The 20798-nt window shown below is 40.5% G+C and overlaps 1 protein-coding gene across 1 annotated transcript in view; it reads right to left on the bottom strand.

The window, feature by feature from the left end:
• Window positions 1-20798, bottom strand: part of OTOG (otogelin) — a 232290-nt gene that overhangs the window by 159678 nt on the left and 51814 nt on the right. The window contains exons 18-23 of the mRNA XM_060262032.1: window positions 20593-20717; window positions 19538-19750; window positions 18788-18953; window positions 17340-17414; window positions 13561-13604; window positions 11668-11818 (exon numbers count right to left, since the gene is read on the bottom strand). Coding sequence (XP_060118015.1) covers window positions 11668-11818; window positions 13561-13604; window positions 17340-17414; window positions 18788-18953; window positions 19538-19750; window positions 20593-20717 — 774 coding nt within the window. The remainder of the gene's footprint in view (window positions 1-11667; window positions 11819-13560; window positions 13605-17339; window positions 17415-18787; window positions 18954-19537; window positions 19751-20592; window positions 20718-20798) is intronic.

Below are 20798 nucleotides of genomic sequence, written 5' to 3'. Positions count from 1 at the left end.
TTTTCCAGAGACTCTACTACCACCTTTTTCTGCAGCAAATCTTCATTTATCTGCCATATTAAAGTCTTTTTAATGGGTTTTGCAGACCACATTAATGGATTATGGTCTGCCCCTATTTTAGGAAGAATCTCTATTTTTTTTAATAAGTCCCAGATTTTTTGTAATCCATAACATATCAATTCTTGAGAAAGAATTATGTCTTGCTGAAAAGAAAATGTAGTCACGTTCTTTGGGGTTAAATTCCCTCCATACTTCCTCCAGACTTTCTTGTTTAACTAGTTCAAAGAATGACTTTGGTAGTTTTCCTTCATTATTTTTTTTCCCAGATCTGTCCAAAATATTTTTAACCATTCCATTAAAATATCCTATTAACATAATTTGCTCATATGTCACTTGGTCTAGTTGTTGCATAATGTCTTTAAAGAAAGAGTCTTTTGCTCCATTTGGAGCATACAATCCCAATAACACAGTTCTTTTATGATTCAGCATCACTTCCACCGCAATAAATCTACCATCATCATCTTTAAAAATCAGCTTTGGGTCTAATTCTTGCTTCACATAAAAAACCACACCCCTTTTTTCTCCTTAGCCAATGAGCAAAATTCCACACCAAGTTGCTTATTCCATAAAAATTTATAATCCATTTGTTTGATGTGTACTTCTTGTAGGCAAATTATATTACATTTTTGCTTCCCAATCCAATGAAAAATTGCTCTTCTTTTTTGTGGTGAATTAAGTCCATTTGCATTCCAAGATATTAATTTGTAATCCATCATGGTTTTCTTTTTCTTAGTCTTTATTTTCCTCCAAAAACTTCGTCATGTCTTAAGTACTTGTGATGGTAAATCTCTTTCCTTTGTATTCAAAACTTAGACCTTCTGGAAGTATCCATCTGTATCTCATTTCACTCTCTCTCAGCTTGTCAGCCAGTTTTTTATACAATCTTCTGTCATTTATAACTTTCCTTGGCAATTCTTTCATGATTCTTACACTACTGCCATCCACCTCCAGCTTATTCTCAAATTGTTTACTTAAAATCCTACCCACCAGATCTCTTGTCACAAATCTCAGTACCACATCCCTTGGTAGTTTGTTTCTCCTTGCATAGTCTGAATTGACCCTGTAAATATAATCATAAAAATAACTGGTTTCATCAGAGTCATCTCCCAAAAATTCAGCAATGATTTTTATTATATATGTCCTTAAATCAGTCTCATCAGATTCAGGCACTCCTCTCAAACATATCTGGTTTTCCATTAATTTACAATCATGTAGTACTGCTTTCTCCTGCATTTTTTAAATAGTGGAATCCACTGTGTTGATTCTTACATCATGGTCTTTCACCTTTTCTTCAACCTCCTGCATTTTCTTTAACACTGCTTGGGAATCTTTTCTGAGAACGTCTATATCTTTTTTTAATTCCTTCTTCCATTCAGTTATAGAATCTTTTATCACTTGAACCAATCTTGCCTTCATGGCATCCATTTGATCTTGCAGTTTAGACATTTTCGCTTCCTCAAGTGACCTAGCCCTCGTATGAATCTGCTTTGCTCCTGATTTGTGGATAGACATCACGGCCTTCCCATTGTAAAAACAGGCTTCGAAGTTGACCTCACCAAATCAACTTTTAATTATACAGACTTATAGATTGGAGCATGCCCTTTCAGATGAGCCCAAAATTGCTGTTCCCAGAAGCTCCTAGGTCGAGATATTAATTTTTTTAAATTTTATTTTTTCCAAAATGGTGCCCGCGGCTTTTCTGTCCCTTTTTAAAAGAATTTTTCTTTTTCTTCTAAGGCGCTCCAAAATTAGTTCAAATCATATAATCCAATAAATTTAAGCTTCTAATGATGATATTTGCCAGCTCTGCTAATTTTTAAAGTCCCGTAGTCTTTTAAAAAAAATTTAAACTTTTGACCTTCCTTCAATGGCCGCCGATGTTTCTCTATGATTATAGTCCTAGAGAGAGCTAGGAGGCTAAAAGTTTTCCCTTCTCTTGATGGCCACTTCCTTCCTTTCTTGCCACGAAGTCTCATTTTCTATAGTTGTGAAGTCTTGCATTACATGTATGACGCCACTTCCTGTGACATCCTGTTGATCAGCAGTTCTGTTTCGGAAGGAGTTGTCCAGCCCAACCACAGGTATGCATAACAATATTTATTCTTCCTCTTTTAACCTTGTTTCTCTAATTTTCTTAGTCCCAAATTTACCCTCTCCTTTGTCTTCTTTACTTTAAAATAATATAGATGAATCCAGACCTTTGTTTTTCCCCCAATTAAGTCTTATTTTAGTCCCGGAGTGATAGATAAAGATCTTTACCTTTAAAAATTGTAATCCTTTCGAGCACTGTTCTCTTCCAAAGTAGATATTAATTAGTCCCAAAGAAGCTTTGGATCATGATGAATTTAAGTCGATTTAACGACCCCGGAAGTCCTCTGTAGACATTGGAACGCAATTCTTCTCGGGGGACTCTTCAAAGCCAAAAATGAACCCCACTGGGATACCTCGTCAGCCAAAGTAAATCCCCTCAGAATTTTATAAGCATGTCTTGGCCATCTCCTTGCCCAGAAGATGTAGGCAGCAGGCGTTTTGATCGCCTTCTCCGCCCAGAACAGAGGCTCTCGTCTGCTCCTCTACTGAGAAGCACCTCAGTCCTCCATGACTCAAAACCTGGAAGTCTTTATTAACCTTTTATGACAGGGTTAAATCCTTATCTGAAGCCTCCATGCCACCAAACTGAGACAACCTACATTGTGATGCAACACCCAGCTGGTGCTGACCAAATCTGGCTCTTTTGGGAGGTAATAATCCTGGGACCCCTCTCATGGACTACTGCCTTGACGTGGCGAGAGGGCTTGCGTGGTTTAGTGAGGCTGTGGGCTATGCCATGCAGGGCCACCCAAGATGGACAGGCCACAGCTGAGAATCCAGACAAAATGTGATCCACTGGGGAAGGAAATGGCAAACCACTCCAGTATCCTTGCCAAGAAAACCCCATGGACAGTAACAAAAGGCTAAAAGATATGACGCTAGAAGATGAGCCCCACAGGTCAGAAGATGCCCAATATGTTACTGGGGAAGAGCAGAGAGCAAGTCCAAATAACCACAGAAAGAGTGAAGCGGCTGGGCCAAAGTCAAAAGGACGCTCAGCTGTGGATGTGTCTGATGGTGAAAGAACAGTCCGATGCTGCAAAGAACAATACTGCATTGGAACGTAGAATGTAAGATCTATGAATCAAGGTAAGCTAGATGTGGTCAAACAAGAGATGGCAAGACTGAACATCGACATCTTGGGAATCAGTGAACTAAAATGGATGGGAATGGGTGAATTTAACTCAGAGGATCACTACATCTATTATTGTAGCCAAGAGTCCTGTAGAAGAAATGGTGTAGCCTTTATAGTTAACAAGAGAGTAAGGAAGGCAGTAATGGAATACAGTCTCAAAAATGACAGAATGATCTCGGTCCATATTCAAGGCAAACCATTCAATATCACAGTAATCCAAGTAATCCACTGACGCAGAAGAGGCTGAAGTGGACCAGTTCTATGAAGATCTACAACACCTTCTAGAATTAACATCAAAAAAAGATGTCCTCCTCATCATAGGGGACTGGAATGCCAAAGTAGGAAGACAAAAGGTAACTGGAACAACTGACAAGTTTGGCCTTGGAGAACAAAATGAAGCTGGGCAAAGGCTAATAGAGTTTTGTCAAGAGAACAAACTGGTCATAGAGAACACCCTCTTCCAACAACCTAAAAGGTGACTCTACACATGGGCATCACCTGATGGACAACACAGAAATCAGATTGATACTCTTCAGTCAAAGATGGAGAAGCTCCTTACAGTCAGCAAAAACAAGGCCTGAAGCTGACTGCAGCACAGAGCATGAGCTACTCATTGCAAAATTCAGGTTTAAACTGAAGAAAACTGGGGAAGCCTTCAGGCCATTCAGGTATGACCTTGATCACATCCCTTATGAATATACAGTGGAGGTGAAGAATAGGTTTAAGGAACTAGAGCTGATAGACAAGAGTGCCTGAAGAATTATAGGCGGAGGTTTGTGACATTGTACAGAAGGCAGCAATCAGCATCATCCCAAATTAAAAAAAATGCTTTACAAATAGCTGAGGAAAGAAGGAAAGCAAAAGGAAAAAGTGAAAAGGAAAAAATCACCCAACTGAATGCAGATTTTCAGAGAACAGCAAGGAGAGATAAGGAGGCCTTCCTGAAGGAACAATGCAAAGCAATAGAGGAAAATAACAGAATGGGAAGGACAAGAGATGTCTTCAAGAAAATTGGAGAAATCAAGGGAACGTTTCGTGCAAAGATGGCCATGATAAGGAACAAAAACGGTAGGGACCTAACAGAAGCAGAAGAGATCAGGAAGATGTAGCAAGAATACACAGAAGAATTATACAAGATGGATTTCAGTGTCCCGGACAAACATGACAGTGAAATCAATGACCTTGAGCCAGACATCCTGGAGTGTGAAGTCAAATGGGCCTTAGAAAACATTACTAACAACAAAGCAAGCAGAGATGAAGATAGCCCAGTTGAGCTATTCAAAGTCCTAAAAGATGATGCTGTTAAAGTGATGCACATATTATGTCAACAAATTTGGAAAACGCAACAGTGGCCACAGGATTGGAAAAGGTCAGTTTATATTCCAATTCCAAAGAAGGGTAATGCCAAAGAATGTTCAAACTATCGCACCATTGCACTCATTTCACTTGCCAACAAGGTCACATGCCAACAAGGTTCCTACAAGGTAGGCTTCAGCAGTATGTAGATCGGGAATTACCAGTTCAAGCTAGGTTTCAGAGAGGCAGAGGAACTAGAGATCAAATTGCCAACTTTCTTTGGATTATGGAGAAAGCATGGGAGTATCAGAAAAAGTCTATTTCTGTTTTATTGACTATGCTAAAGCCTTTGATTTTGTGGATCACAACAAACTGTGGCAAGTCCTTAAAGAGATGGGAGTACCAGACCACCTCACATGTCTCCTGAGAAACCTGTATAAGGGTCAAGAAGCAATGGTTAGAAAAGGATATGGAACAACTGATTGGTTTCGAATAGGAAAAGGAGTTCAACAAGGATGTATATTGTCACCCTGCTTATTTAATTTATATGCAGAGTACATCATGTGGAATGCTGGCCTGGAATTAAGATTGCCGGGAAAAACATCAACAACCTTAGATTTGCAGATGATACCACTCTAATGGCAGAAAATGAAGAGGACTGAAATAACCTCTTGTTTAGAGTGAAAGAGGAGAGCACAAAAGTAGGCTTGAAACTCAACATCAAAAAACTAAGATCATGGCATCCGGCCCCATCACACCATGGCAAATAGAAGGGGAAGACATAGAAGTAGTGACAGACTTCACATTTCTGGGATCCAAGATCATTGCAGATGGTGACTGTAGCCATGAAATTAAAAGACGTTTGCTCCTTGGGAGGACAGGTATGGCGAACCTGGGCAGTATAATAAAAAGTAGAGACATCACCCCGCCAACAGAAGTCCATATAGTCAAAGCGATGGTATTCCCAGTAGTAATGTATGGCTGTGAGAGCTGGACCATAAGGAAGGCCAAGCGCAGAAGAATAGATGCTTTTGAGATGTGGTGCTGGAGAAGAATCTTGAGAGTCCTTTGGACTGCAAAAAGATCAAATCAGTCAGTCCTATGGGAAATCAACCCTGACTGTTCCCTGGAAAGTCAGATGCTGAAGCTCAAATACTTTGGCCACTAAATGAGAAGGGAGCATTCCATGGAGAAGATCTTGATGCTAGGAAAGACAGAAGGCAAAAGAAGAAGGGGTTGGCAAAAGATGAAATGGCTGGATAGCGTTACTGATGTAACAAACACAAATTTGAGCAGACTTCGGAGGATGATGGAAGACAGGAGGGCCTGGCATGACTTTGTCCATGGGGTCACAAAGGGTCAGACTCGACTGTGCGACTGAACAACAACAATCCTGGGCCATGTCCATTAGGGCAGGAAATCAAATCTGACAGAGTCAAAAAGGAACTATAAGAATCCTATCCGCCCCTCCCCTCCTGGCTCTCTCTGACTCTGATGAGGAGTGGAAAAGGAGGAAACATGTAAAACATTTGAAATTTTAAAGAGAATCTGGGCTTATCCTAGGCCCAGAACAAAACCTGGCAGCCTCTAAATTCTCTTCTGTGGCAAACAAGTCCACAGCCCAGAGCTCTTATACAGCAAACATTTTGATCTAGATAAGTATTCTTGATGGACGACTTGTGAGAGCGCATATCAGTCCTGCTTTGTCTGTTTCCTGGTTTAAAATTGTTGAAATACAAATAGTGTGAAGGGAAGCACTGAGCTTCAGTGCCATGGACCACACCATTGTGGCCTTCCTGCATAACATTCTGGAAATCATTCCTCCTTGATTGTTCAAGTAGAAAATTGTAACCGTGTTATCCGTCCAGATCAAGATGGAGTAGGTCCAAAGGATATCTGCAAAACAGAAAAGGGCATGGCAAACTGCCCATAACTCGAAAAGATTATGTAGCTGTTTTTTCCTGATGAGACCATGTTTATATTGAGGCCACCAGGGAGAGCGGAGCTGCCGCTTCCAGTCAGTTTCATTGTGAACTGACCAGAAGTGCACATGCCAGCACCAGGCTGTCTTGAAAAATGGACCAAACAACATGTCAATAAAAAAATCTGGTTTGTTTCATGTTCAGGTGCAGAGGGAGCAGATGAACCAATTTGGAATGAACCAGAAATCAGCCATTTTTAGCACAAATAATTATTCATGGTTTGGTTCATTTCCATCCCTAATGCATAGTAATAGGATTGGTGTCCTTTAGGCTGCCTCTCTTCCATCACTAGGGAAGATGGTGGAGGGTGAGCTAACAAATAATTAAAGGGCTCTAACTTAATTCTATAGAAATGTTCTACTCTCCTAGAAGTGGGTTGAAGAGAGACAGGCTTCTGCCAAAGTTCCTGGGTTAAGTCCTCAAGGTCCTCCAAGCACAGGAAAGGCAATGATTCCCAATGACTCAAAATAAAGAGACTCAAAATCTTGTCCTTTGGCTTAAGCTCTGAAGTGACAACTTCGATTTTGAGTGATTGAACTATCTGTTCTCAATACATGTGGAAATCCTCAGTAAGCAATGCAGGTGCAGATTCACTCACTATTTCATCTGGGCTAGGATCAGAGGTAGTATTGGATCATTCAGAGTCCATGTCATCTCCCTCTTTCCACAGGCACATGAGGCTTATGGGGGACTGTTTGCAGGCCCAGGGGGAGTTGGTAGATTAAGGAAGAGGAAATATACACAAACAATATTTGGAAAGAATGGACCACAGCTTTATTTAATACAGCAGAAGCATAGGCATAGCATGGGGACAGACCCTGTATAGGATGACCCACCTGCCAACTGATGTACAATAACTCCCCAGCTGGTAGAGAGCTCTATGTCTCCCCAAGACAACCAGGGAGGCAGGCTTGCAGGCCAGCCTTCCCCTGAAAAGGATCCATCCCAGTGCTAAACCGCCCAACAGCTGTGACGGATGTATAACAAAAAAACCACACTGAAATGCAACCCATAACAACTGAATGCAAAGAGAGGGTGGGTCAGAGAGCCTGAGCAGATTTAGAGACTATCTCCAGCAGTGGCCTCAGCTATAGAGGGGCGGTATGCATCCAATGTGAAAGAGGCCAGACTCAGGACCATCCCAGGATCCCGCACCTGATCTGTTCAACCCCAGGCAGTGATCAGCTGGCCCAGCTGCAGAGCCAAGCTCTCCCCTTGCTCCTCCAGCACACAACTGGCCCTAGCCAGTGAGCATTTTCTCTTCCAGCTCACCCTGACATCCAGGCTGTGGCCCTCAGTTAACTGGAGTTGCTGCTATTCATTGTAACACATATTGCCATTCCAAAATGCTCTTTAAAAGCTACCATACCTCATCTTGCCTCAAAAGGAATCTAGCAACTTCAAGAATAAGGCTCCCCCAGTCCTGACCTGGATAGCCCAAGCAAGCTTGATCTTGTCAGATGTCAGAAGCTAAGCAGGGTTAACCCTAGCAAGTACTTGGAAGGGAGACCTCTAAAGGAGTACCAGGGCTGGGATGCAGAAGCAGGTGTTATATCAAGCCACCTCTCTGAAAATCATCCAGGCCCCAGTAGGGGTTACTGGAGGTTGCCTCAAGCAGAACTCTGAGGTGGCATAGAAATTTCCTAAATAAACAAATTTCTGCAAGCACACACACAAATAAAATAAAAAACCAAATAAAGAATAAGGTCCCCCCTCACTCCAGAACCCTATCATTACAATGCACAATCTATGCCCTGCAAAACTGTTACCCATTTCTGGCAGCCCATCCACATGGCTAATGGTAGGATCTCTCTCCTTCCACATTTTCTGGTGCCAGCCAGCAAATAAATTTCCCACATAAGAAATGTAGTCCCAGTCCATGCCTGACATCATGTGAATTATATTTCCTAGAATGCAGTGAGGCAGAGCACCTTAGATGCTGCAGAAATAGCTAGAAGAAGTGAAGGAAGTAACAGGAGTAAAAGAAATCTTCCAAAAATAACTGTCTGGCCATCAATTACTTATAGAAGCAGCCACTCTGCTATCACTAAAAATAATAAGGAATGTGGAGGGGAAAGAAGAGGTATTGCCAAAGTGAAGGAAGATGAATACATATATCTGTCCACCCACAGACTTCATGGAATGAGACCTTCCTACTTTCCCCTCCTGCTACATCCTACTTGAACCCCTCCCCTGGATTTTATTCTATGAGGGTCAGTGGATCCTTATGAACAGTAAAGTGGGCACAGTGGGTTATGCAGTGGAAAGGGGAAATAAGTAGAAATGACTGCTCCCTGTTCCACAAATGGAAATGCTGTTCCACTAGAGGAACTGCATAACTGGATGCAAAAAATGAAATTATGTAGTAAAAATAGAATGATATGCTTAACATTTTCAACTGGAAACAAATATAATTTGCACACTCCCATAAATCTTTCTGTTCTCTAATTTCTAAAAGAAGACAGAGTTCACACATTCGTGTATCCATATGTTTGCTGGTAGAAACCTTTCTTTACTGTCACAGAACAAATGCTGGAGCCTGGGTAAATGCACAGCAAAAAAAGAAAACTTGTGAAATACCCAGCAGGTATCAACACATTCAGTTTAATATTTCCCACTGTCAGTTTTGTCAGAAGGACCCAAAGGATCTTGCCAGAAACCCTGATCACCCAAAACTGTGATCTCATTACTGCAGATATGTCACATGAATTCCAAATTTTGCAACAGTCTAATAGCACAGTAAAGGAAAGTTTTAATGAACGATTGCATCCATCTGACCCAGTCTGCTTGATCACACAGAATGCAGGTTGTGATTCAAATTCATGTAGTAAGTGCAGTTGTGGAAAAAAGGAAAATTGTTGTTCCTTCACTTTTGTGCTATCACAGTCAAGAGAAATGGATAACCTATGCACTAACTATTATACTAACTGGCAGCAATGTTTGACTTGTATAACAATGAGCAATATAAATAATTTCAACAGATTTTTATTATTTCTGGTGTTATCTTGATTCTCCGATGCTGTTTAACTTGTATGAAATATTCTGAGTGCCTTCTGAAAATCACTTGCACATTCATGCATGAATTTTTTCCATTACACTGACACCTTATTTATTCTGAAATAATGAAGCACACCACAGTACTATAATTAAATTTTTAAAAGAATTGATTGCTTCAATGCAGCAGCCTTATATGCACGTGCACAATGGAAGGGCAAATCATTTCCATGAGAAAACCCAGCCAAAATAAAATTGACAGATTTCATTATTTCATCATTAGTTTTACATATGTTATTGTTTTAAAATCAGACGCTGTCAGTCCTGAGGAGATAGGCTTATTCAGATGCCACTTTTTGACAGCACTAAATTGAACATGGCTTGCTGCTGGGTTACTACTCATTCTTCCCACTACCCAGTTAACTCAATTTAACTGATGTGCCTGCATTCATATATCACAGATAACTGCAGTTACTTTCTAACCAAGATTCTCCATGCTCTTGAAGCCAAGAATAAGGAAAGTTAATCCAAATAAATCAACTATTACAGAATTGCAGTTGGGTATCTCCTATCTAATTCTGAACACAGCTTCTGATGTCTACCCTTAAAACCATAGCTTAAGTCCATGTACAGAGAGAAGAGATTTTTCTACAAACTTGGAGAAGCCCTCCAGGCTGGCATAAAAATCTAAAAATTAAAAAAGGGAAATTTTTAAAAGCCCATTCAACTCATAAGAGGAGAAAGCGCTGACCCCTTCAGAAGATTGCTTAGTATCCTGACAAACAGCAGAGGGCAAAAGGACCAGTGGGGAAGCAAGGGGAATTGATGAAATGGCAGCAAGGGCAGGCAACCAACTAAGGTAGCAAAGAAAACAAGAGGAGATCTGGCTGAGGAAGGTAGGCAGCAGTGGGAAAAAGAAGAGCTACCTGTGGCAAAGACCAGTAAATGTGACATTTGGAAAAGGCAGCAGGTGGCCAGGAAAGTGATGGAGTAGGGTTGCCAGGTCTGACTCAAGAAATATCTGGGGACTTGGGGGTAGAGTCAGGAGACATTGGGGGTGGAGCTGGGAGCAAGGGCATGACAAGCACAGCTGGGCTCCAAAGGGAGTTCTGACCATCACATTTAAAGGGACCACACATCTTTTAAATGCCTTCCATTCATTTGGATTAATGAAGGATAGGGGCACCTTCTTTTGGAGTTCATAGAATTGGACCCCCTGGTCCAATCTTTCTGAAGCTTGGGGGGTGTTTTGAGGAGAGGACCCCAATCGTATACTGAAAATTTGGTACCTCTACCTCAAAAATAGCCCCCCCCCCGGAGCCCCAGATACCCACAGATCAATTCTCCATTATACCCTATGGGAATTGATCTCCATAGGGAATAATGGAGTGCCCAGCAGACATTTCCCTCCCCCCAACACACACACTTTCTAATAATCCTGAAGCAGGTGGAGGGTCTCCAAACCAGGGGAACTCTTGCCTCCCAACTGGGGATTGGCAACCCTATGAAAGAGCCAGAAGTGACACTACAGACGGCAGAAAAAGAAGGACCAGCAGGGTGATGGGATCCCTCCACAAATTTTGTAGGGCCCTAATTTTTATCAATTCATTTGTGAGGTGTTTATTAAGAACAATACAGGCTTGATCAGGGTTTAGGGGGGAAAGCATTCTTATAAAAATTCTGATAATTATTTTTATTTTAAATGCAGTTTTTTAAAATTTAAATTCATTTTTATTTTTCAAAATCAATGACAGCTTCTTCAGATTTGAAGTTTTTATTTAAGCTTATTCAAATTACTTGAATATAGTTTCAGAACAATAGACTATAATAAACATCTTGGTTCAGAACACAGCACAATATCTGCTACAAAATAGTGCAATACAAGATATTTAAATGAAACACTCATTTTCAAATGTAACAACCAAAACAAAAAACTAGTTATAGTAGAACAAAATTCACAGGGAGTAAATAACATCTTCACCCGCCTGAACCAGCCCTATTTATTATTACTGGGAATTGCAAGTATTCTATTCTACATTGAGACAAAAAGTGAGCAATGTATTTTATACTGACATGATGGCCAATAGAACAAAGTTTGCTTTTACTTACCCCTGAGGACACATGCATCCTGAAAAACAAGGTTGATGAGTAGAAATAGTGAGGTTCAGCAGCTGATTTTCACATGTTCTTTCCCTGCCAAGCTCCATGGTTTCTTGATTACTACAGTTAACATAGATTTGCTCATCTGGGCAGTCATGAACTAGAAAAACAATATGTACATAAAAAGTCACATTAAATTTGGTTTAAGATCCATCTCTCTCATCTTGTATCTGGACTGTATTCCTATCTAGTTACACATGACTATTAGCCTCATGGAGGTCAGTGGACTCAAACACATATCTGAGCGCAGGATTGCTATCCTGGTTTTCCTCTGATGGTTATCACCTTTTTTTTCCGGCAGTTTCTATAAATTTCTTAAGTAGAAAGCAGAAATTCAGTAAATGATGTTATGATGGCCCCATCCACTTCCCTCCATCAGAGGCAAGATTTTCCCTCCATTTTTATTTCCCTTTACTAAATGAGCCACAGTAATAATGTGTTTTCTTTCCTGGAGAACTCTGACCATCCCACCCTGTCACAGTATGATATTTTGGCTGCTGGCTTAGCCCAGGAACCAAGAAGGAAGGATCTAGAGCCCCCTTTAACTTAAACAACTTAAATGGCACTTGAGCCATTTTGAAATTCAAAAATAACAAAATATTTTATTTAACAAAGAGAGGAAAGGTCAGGTTAAATCAGGGATTGGAATTTCTAAGGCAAAACAAGTACATACACAGACTTTAGGTCTTATGTTTCAGGCTAATGAGAGTTTCTTAAGCTTTTCACAGTGACTTAAATTTTTATGTTGAGAGGCTTTTGTTCCAATGTTTTTCCCCCAAACACTTCAGTATATACGTTAGTACTCTCTAACTCTTTTGGTTTCCAGAAGGCTGGTACACTCTTTACAGTACCAAAACCTTCTCTCTTAAAACACCAGTACTCATCTTTAACTTACTCTTAAGGTCTCTAAAGGCAGTTCTAACCACACCAGACCAGGGCTCTCTGTACTCTTCTGAGCTAACATCCTGTTTGACTGGGTAGGGAAATTCTTCTCTCTCTAGAAGATCTATCCCCTTTCCTTGGCCCGAATGGGAGTCTCCATCTAACTACTCACTGGTACCTGCCAAATTTTTTCAGTTCTCATGTCTGTGTTAAACTGCTCTCAGTCAGAGCTGAATTCCCAATGAATTCTCTTCCTCAGCATTCAGCTCTAAAGTCCATCTCTGCTCAGCTGATGCTAACCAATCGGATTGCTTGGAGCAGCCTGTCACTCAAGGCTCTCTGTGTTTATGAAGAACTTCACAATTCTTTACCTGTTTGTACAGCACTTCTAAGCTTTTAAAAGTGCATTCCATTAGATGCCTATTACTTATCACTACACCTGTACACTAAAAAGACTGAGATGCTTACAACTTCCACTCTTATATGAACAGAAATGCTTGTTTGACTAAGGGCCAGATAATGACACTGCCATTAATATTCATATACCTGTAGACAGCATCACAGAACTTTTGGTGAAGTTTCTCAATCTACATCTTCCCCAGACTCCGTTTATGGATAACAAAGAACATGTACACATGGTGGGCACCCCAAAAAAGAAGCATTCAATTCCTGATTCAATTTCAATTATTTTATTTTTTGCCCTGATTTTCCTCCAGTGTGCTTAAGGTAACATACAAAGTTCCCCCCTCTTTCCATTTTTATCCTCACTGCAACCTCTACTTTAAGAAACAATGACTTGACCCAGGTCAGCCAATGATTTTGGTGACAGAATGGGAAACTGAACTCAGCCTCTTCAACCCTAGTCCAATAAACTAATCACTATGCTGTACTGTACTCTCTAATTACTGACTCTCAAGAATGTTAGAGAATTTTGAGTTGACATAATTTCATTTTACATACCACTGTTATTATCCTCACAGTTCATCATTCCATTTCTGCAGTGGCTGAAATGAAAATATGAATAGTTTATATTTTTATGGTATAGTTGCTTTAAAAAAAGAAAATAAAATGCATATATATTGCAGTCCCTCAGAATCTTGTATATACTATCAAACTCAAAAAATCATTAATGACAATGTATACAAGATTACATATCATATATATGCAAGATTATACATTATATTCAGGCAGACACAAAGACTGATATACAGACTTGGGGGGAAAAAAGTGATTCTTATCCTTTAAATCCACCACCATCCACCAAGTATACACCTGTACTACCAAATGTTCCAAATGCATTTATTTAAATATTTATATGCTGCCTTTCCCACTAACCCTTGCAGGTCAAAGAGCCCTTCATAATTCCTTAAGCAGGCCATTCCATAATGCTGCAGTTACGACAAAAAAAGAGAGGACCTGTGGTGTGGCCAGATAGCAAAAAGAAGGCTCAACCAGGAAGTATCTGAGATGACAAACATGCTTTTAAAAGTCTGACTGTACAAAATTAGGACATAAAAACAGGTAACACTATACATATGTATAGTGACACCATTTGAACCACCATCTGAACCAAATAAGTTTATCTTGGTCTCATCGGACCACAGGACATGGTTCCAGGAGTGGGAATCAAACGGTTCTCCCAAATAAGAGTCTGCGCACTTAACTACTACACAAAATTGGCTCTCAAACTGGAAGGAACAAAGGAACTGAACTCTTAGAAGAAGAGAAGGCCAGAGAAATCAGAGGATCAGGGTGCCAGAACCCCCTCTCCTTCCTAACTCTGATGCTGGAGTTGGGATCTTCTACTAACTTCCTTTCATTTGGGAAAACCACAGTGGGTAGGGCACCCAAGCTGTGGACAGGGGAGCCTCACCGCTGTCTTGTAGACCCTAACAGGATGGAAAGGTGGCATGAAAATGTTTTAAATAAATAAAATCCTTAATTGTTCCTTGTTTGCCCTCAAAATTCTGAATGTTCTACAAGATTTGTAAAAAAAAAAAAAAAAAACCATGGGTGGGGGGGGGTCTGATATGATTCCCTTGGAAAGACACTAAATTTCTTAGATTGCACAGCTAATACATATATACACACATACTTGCATACATATAGCACTGCAGACCTACTAGACAGTACACATCTTTATTTGCCTTTTTCAGTATTTACTGATGGATATTTAATGCACATATACACACAAACCCTACACAAAAATACATGGATACATTTGTGGTTTTGTTTGGGTGCTATTCAAAGGCACAAGTGTGCCATGTTCTCAGCTGTCAGAGAAGTCTTATAAGATGCTTTCTTTCAGCAGCTACTCCATGAAACCATAAATCACATTTTAAGTATCACCAAATTCCAGAATAAATGTAAGAGGAGTGTTAAAACTCATCGAGAAAGGTTTATTTTTATATAAGATTAACAGTAAAGCTCATTGTAGGAAGAAATACAATGGACCCTAGAAAAAAATATTCAGGAGATGGGTGATGAATGTGTAGGTGGCAGGAAGGAAGGAAGATAGACAAACAGAATGAAAGAGACAGACAGACAAAGAATGGTAGGGAAAAGATGGGGAGAAAAGAGTGAGAGAAAGGTTCTTTCTCCATTCAGCTTTGCTCCAGATCTACTGAGCACTAAATCCACCTGCTACAAACTCGCGTCATTCAAAATGCTTCTACATTTAAAAATATGCTCCTCGCCTTTTGAGGAGTTTTACTTCTATATTGGAAAAGAAGGAAGCCCCAGGCAAGAATTCCTGTCCTCCATGCAGCTGTGCACATATTGCTGCCACATGCCGCCTCTTTCACCCACCCTGCAGCTGAAACAGACACTGGCTTTCCATTCCCTCCCCCATGTCTCTGTGTGTGTGTTTGTGTGTGTCCCCATGTCTGTGGTGGCTCAAAGCCCTGAAACAGGTCGAATGCTGAGAAGGAAGAATAATGGGGGGAGGGGTGCAGGGGGAGCAGGACGATGGTCACACAGACACTGAAGCACATCATTCCTTTTGTTTGCAGTGCATTGTTGCCACCTTTTCCTGTCATATCCAGTCTTGTGGTGTTTAGCATCAGCGTGAGCTTGTGGCATGATTTTTTTTGGGGGGGGAGGGGGGGCAGCACAGTTGTGTGATAGAGTATGAACCTCAAGGCAGGTATTTTCTGTAGGGGAATTTATCTGATTTCAATTTTCCATCTTCTCCCCCCCTCCCTGCAGCATCTACCTAGTAAAAGTAGTCTTTCTCCACAATGGAGACAAAAACAGGAAGCAAGTGACCTCAGCAAGGTATAATGACACAGCCCTCACCTGGAGACTGGCAACAATGGTTCTCCAGGCAGAAACAGCTAATTTTGAGAATGGATTCTTTGCCATGGTACCTGTCTGAGATCCTGCCCTTTCTCAAACTCACCCTCTCCACCCACCAAATCTCCAGGAATTTCCCAACCTGGAGTTGGCAACTGCTAATTCACATTGGCTGTCATAGAGGGATTGCTGCTGCGCAGGAGCAAGTAGCTGAGCCTAGTTAAGTCATGCCAGCTGGGTGACATCAAGTCACCCAGAGGGTGCTGCCAGGCCTAGGTTAGCCAACCTCCAGGTGGAGCCTAAAGATCTCCTGGGATCAGAACTGAATTCCAGACAACAGATTTCTCTTTCCATCCTGGAGAAAATGATTGCTTTGGGGGTGGACTGTATGCTGTTCTATTCACCTGAGGCCTCTTCCTTTACTGAGCAAAGCAACCTGGGTCACCTAGCAACAGCCTCTGGCTAGCACTTCCCAGAGGGGAAATAAGTGAGGCCTTGCCTCCCTGGCTATCTGTATGACCTTTGGAGGGTGTGTGTGCTGGGAGGCCTTTCATGAGGCCACAGTAGCTCTGCAGAGAGGACACAGAGAAGAGCTGGCTGTATCTGAGGTAAGACTGTTAACATTCCTGGACCTGAGTAGGCAGGGGCAGAGGAACATGTCTCTCACAGTTTACTGTTTGTTTTGCAGCAGCGTTTGTGTGTGTGGGGGGAGGAAATGGACTGTCCCAGACTTCTTACAACAGGCCCTGAAGAGAGGCAGTACTGATCAGTAAGAAGTCAGGAGAACCTCTCAGGAGAACGGCCTTGCTCAAAGGTCAGTGGCCTTCTGATGGGGTTCTGGCTGACAGGGCTGGCAGTAGCCAGGTCACAGAGAGGCTACCCAATGACAAGGGGGAATAGTGACAGAGTGCAAGGCCACTCCTGTGGTAGCCACATCTTCCAATAAAAACTGAGGACCGAGCCAACACATTCAGCTTTTATTATATCTACAATGATGATACTCTGCAAAAAGGAGCTTATAAAACATAAATATAAAAAAGGCTATAATGTTTGCCTTCAGAGTTAATCTATTTCATACATATTGTTCTGATTTTGTTGTAATAATAAACACAAAAGAACTCCTTTCAGGGTTATTTTACAATGTCCTAGGAACATGTGACAACTGCCAAGATTCTGAGTGATTCTCTTGACAGCTTTCCAGTCAAGTAGGCTAGTGACCTGTGGTATTTCTGCAAAAATAATATAAACTTTGAACCCTGGGTATCATCACTGCTAGAAAAGATATATAACACGTGCCTCTAAAGCACAAAAGATACGCACGTCTTACACTATGGAGCTATTGGAAAAAATGAAGCAAAAGTGTGGCATGTTAAGTGTGCCTGGTGAGAAAGAGCCCACAGAAATATGGTACATCAAAAACAATCAAAGAAGTAAGAGTAGCTTACCATTTTCCCAACGATGTGACTATATTTTCTCCAGGTGGATAGTCAATACCCTGGAAATAGCAGGGGCATTCACTTCTAAAAATGGAAGAAAACAAAATTTAGTTTCAATTAAACTGTGTAAATCACAAGCTGGAAAACCACAGATTAAAAACAGGAGCCTTCCAAGTGACCATGTAGTTACATTATTCAAACTATTCCCACCTAGCACAGCATACCAGAATGCATTCCTGTGACAATACTAACCCTCAACCAGGCATCATTATATATGTAAGAATAAATTGTCATGAATGGTTTGCCAACGTATTTTCCCTTCGCCAGTAATCCTAAAAACACAGAAAGATAAATCCAGAAAGATACAGAGAAAGTTTACTGCTCTGATCATCATAAGCAATACTGAATAAATGTATATAAAACATATAATATTTAATCAAAAGTTATTCCTTAGAAAAACCACTTTGCATGCAACTGCTTTAATGCACAAATCCTTACTACATATGCTACACTTGTTTTCAGCAGAACCTGCCAGATGTTTTCTCCTTGGAACATTTCTAGGTACCAGGAGAAGGTCAAGTTTTTAACTGTTTTAATTCAGTTGTATATCTTTTAAAGAGCTGTGAACCACCCCAAGCCAAACTTTAACACAGGTGTCACAACCAATGCAGGCTGTCAAGCAGCGATATTTCGCAATAATTAAGCTTTTGTTCTTTAATCAAAGACTTATTTTATTGAAAACTCCATGACTTGCTCCAAGGACGGATTCCTTGGAAGTAATGGCATACATAGTATTGAATAGTATCTTATAGAAAAACTTCAAAAGGCAGGGTTACAGATAACTTCAAAAGAATGCAAATTCTTACATAAAGATGCAAATTGAGTTTAAGGTTCAAAGGCTACTCTCTAGTATCTCTTTTATGGCTACAGAATGTTAACATCTCCATTTCTCACACATTCTCTGCTAGCTTATAAGGCATGGCTGTGTGAATCTGGGGGAGAGGCATTCTACACCATTAATACAAGGTTACACTGAACATCCTGGATCCAGATGGATTTATTATCCATCCACAGGGGGGAGGGAGAGAAGGGGGGAAGAGAAGAAAGGTATGGATAAAACCAACACTTAGAAATAGCATGCTTGACACAGGTTGGGGCTTCTGGCTTGCATGGAAAGAACAGGACAGCTCATGCACAGAGTCAGAATAGATTCTAATTTCTCCAGCACTGTTGCCTGCTCACTGATTCAGTCAACTGAAAGGAAAAGCATCTCAAAGGAACTTGACAGTTCAATGGAATAACACTCTCTTATACTTGTGGGTGGATGTGGCAAAACTACCCAAAAGTTGTAGGAAGTCTGTGGTGCTATTATGAAAAGTATGTTCAAAATTGAATAAATAAATAAATTTTCAGCCACAGTCAAATAAAGCAACAGTGTCAACACTAATTATACCTACTGTTGTACACATCTGTCAGTTTTGCTGTTCAGATACATTCCAGGAGGGCAGGTGCAGCCTTCAGCACAATCATCACTGCACGTCTCTGGCATGGAGAATGCTTGGCAGGTTCTGCCACAGGTAGATACACAGGTACTGTACTCTTTTGTATCTTCACATGAAAGAGCTACCCAAATGAAACAGACTTCTCACATTACAAAGCCAAAGCATCAAAAACAATCTGTTCCCAAAGGTCTGCAGAGTATTTCATCCCACACACTGTGATAAAATTCACTAAGCATGAACAATTCGCCCACAACAGATAGCTAAAAAGAAATCACACGCTTTACAGCCAGCAATGTGCAAGGAATATACATTTCCTACTACACGGACACAAACCAAAGTCTAAATTATTTATAACACTTAATGCGTAGTACAAAATCCTGCCCCCCTATATTACCCCAACCTAACCCCCTATATTTAATTTTTGTTCTATCGAAGTAGCAGAACGTCAAACCAATATACATTTGCTCACTATCATGGTATCAATGAGTCAGAGTAGGAAAAAAAATTAAAAGGTAAGCTGAAGAACCAGCAACAGAATTTCAGATTTGGTTTTTAAAAAATGCAACCTAGTACATAAACAGCATTCCTACTTAATATCTGAAAATAAGAATTCAATTCAGATATTCAGTGGGCTCTTTTGAATTCACATTTGATTTGAAATTTGTGCAAGATGTCAAATTAAATGTAGACTGAACAACAACTTACCACATTCTGGGACATTACCCCGGAAATCAATGACTACTCCAAATCTGTGACACTGATGAGCATAATGGGCTAGAGCAGAACACATACAGATCTGCCCACATTTGCAGGTATCTCTTCTACACTGTTCAAAATAGGGGAGAGGGCTCAGATAGGAAAAACATGAGGCAAAGAGTTCTTTTGTAATGATGCTGCAAGCTTCAGTTGAATAAGAGGCTGTTAAAGTAACAGAAAAACAGTATTTTAGTGAAAGTCTCTCTAAAAATAGCAACCCCAAATATCTCTTGTCCAGAAGAACCTTTTTTGTACTAGGCCCAGTATAAACTTGCAGTATGGGGGCCTCTCCCATGTCATTTTCAACATACCATCCCATCCCATCCCATCCTTATGATCTTATAGAGCCAGTTTGGTGTAGTGGTTAAGCGTGCAGACTCTTATCTGGGAGAACCGGGTTTGATTCCCCACTCTTCCACTTGCAGCTGCTAGAATGCCCTTTAGTCAGCCATAGCTCTCACAGGAGTTGTCCTTGAAAGGGCAGCTTCTGGGAGAGCTTTCTCAGCCCCACCTACCTCACACAGAGTGTCTATTGTGGAGGAAGAAGATAAACGAGATGGTAAGCCACTCTGAGACTCTGATTTGGAGAGAAGTGCGGGGTATAAATCTACGGTCTTCTTCTTATGATGATGATGATCATGAAAGACCTTTTTATATTTTAATTACATTTACATTGCTGGTTTTCTGTTCTTGTCCCATAATAGACTTTCTGCAGTTTAGTTGCTACCTTTAAAGTGCTACCTTGATAAACTTATTTCTCGCTGGCAGTGTGAAAAATTCCATCAGGCTACACACACTTTACCAAAAATTAGTTGCCTTTTTAAAAATCTTGTTTAATAAATACTAGTTTAACTGTAATAACCAGCACACTCTTTTGGTTCTTGAAAAGGACCTGGTCTGTGGCAACAACACATTCTTTGGAATGTTGATGTTTCTGCTGTAATACTGCATTTTAATAGTATTTTTCAAAGTATGTTTACAGATTCTGTCATCTTTGAACTCACCTGCTTGTAGGTGAACATCACATGGATCCACCGGTGAACTATCATGCTCAGGGCCACAAGCTGATGAAGTTTTCCAGACATTTCCAAAAAGCTGAGGTGTACTTTCTGGCACTCCTACTGGAGATCTATTTTTATTTCATTGAACAAAATAAAAGAACGTTGTTACAAATTAATAGCATTGCACCTTTTAACTTTAGAAAGAACAT

The sequence above is a fragment of the Heteronotia binoei genome, chromosome 21 (genome assembly GCF_032191835.1).
Source record: "Heteronotia binoei isolate CCM8104 ecotype False Entrance Well chromosome 21, APGP_CSIRO_Hbin_v1, whole genome shotgun sequence".
Taxonomy (NCBI): Eukaryota; Metazoa; Chordata; class Lepidosauria; order Squamata; family Gekkonidae; genus Heteronotia; species Heteronotia binoei.
The sequence above is the reverse complement of the archived record's forward strand: the minus strand, read 5'-3'. Positions and strand labels throughout refer to the sequence as shown.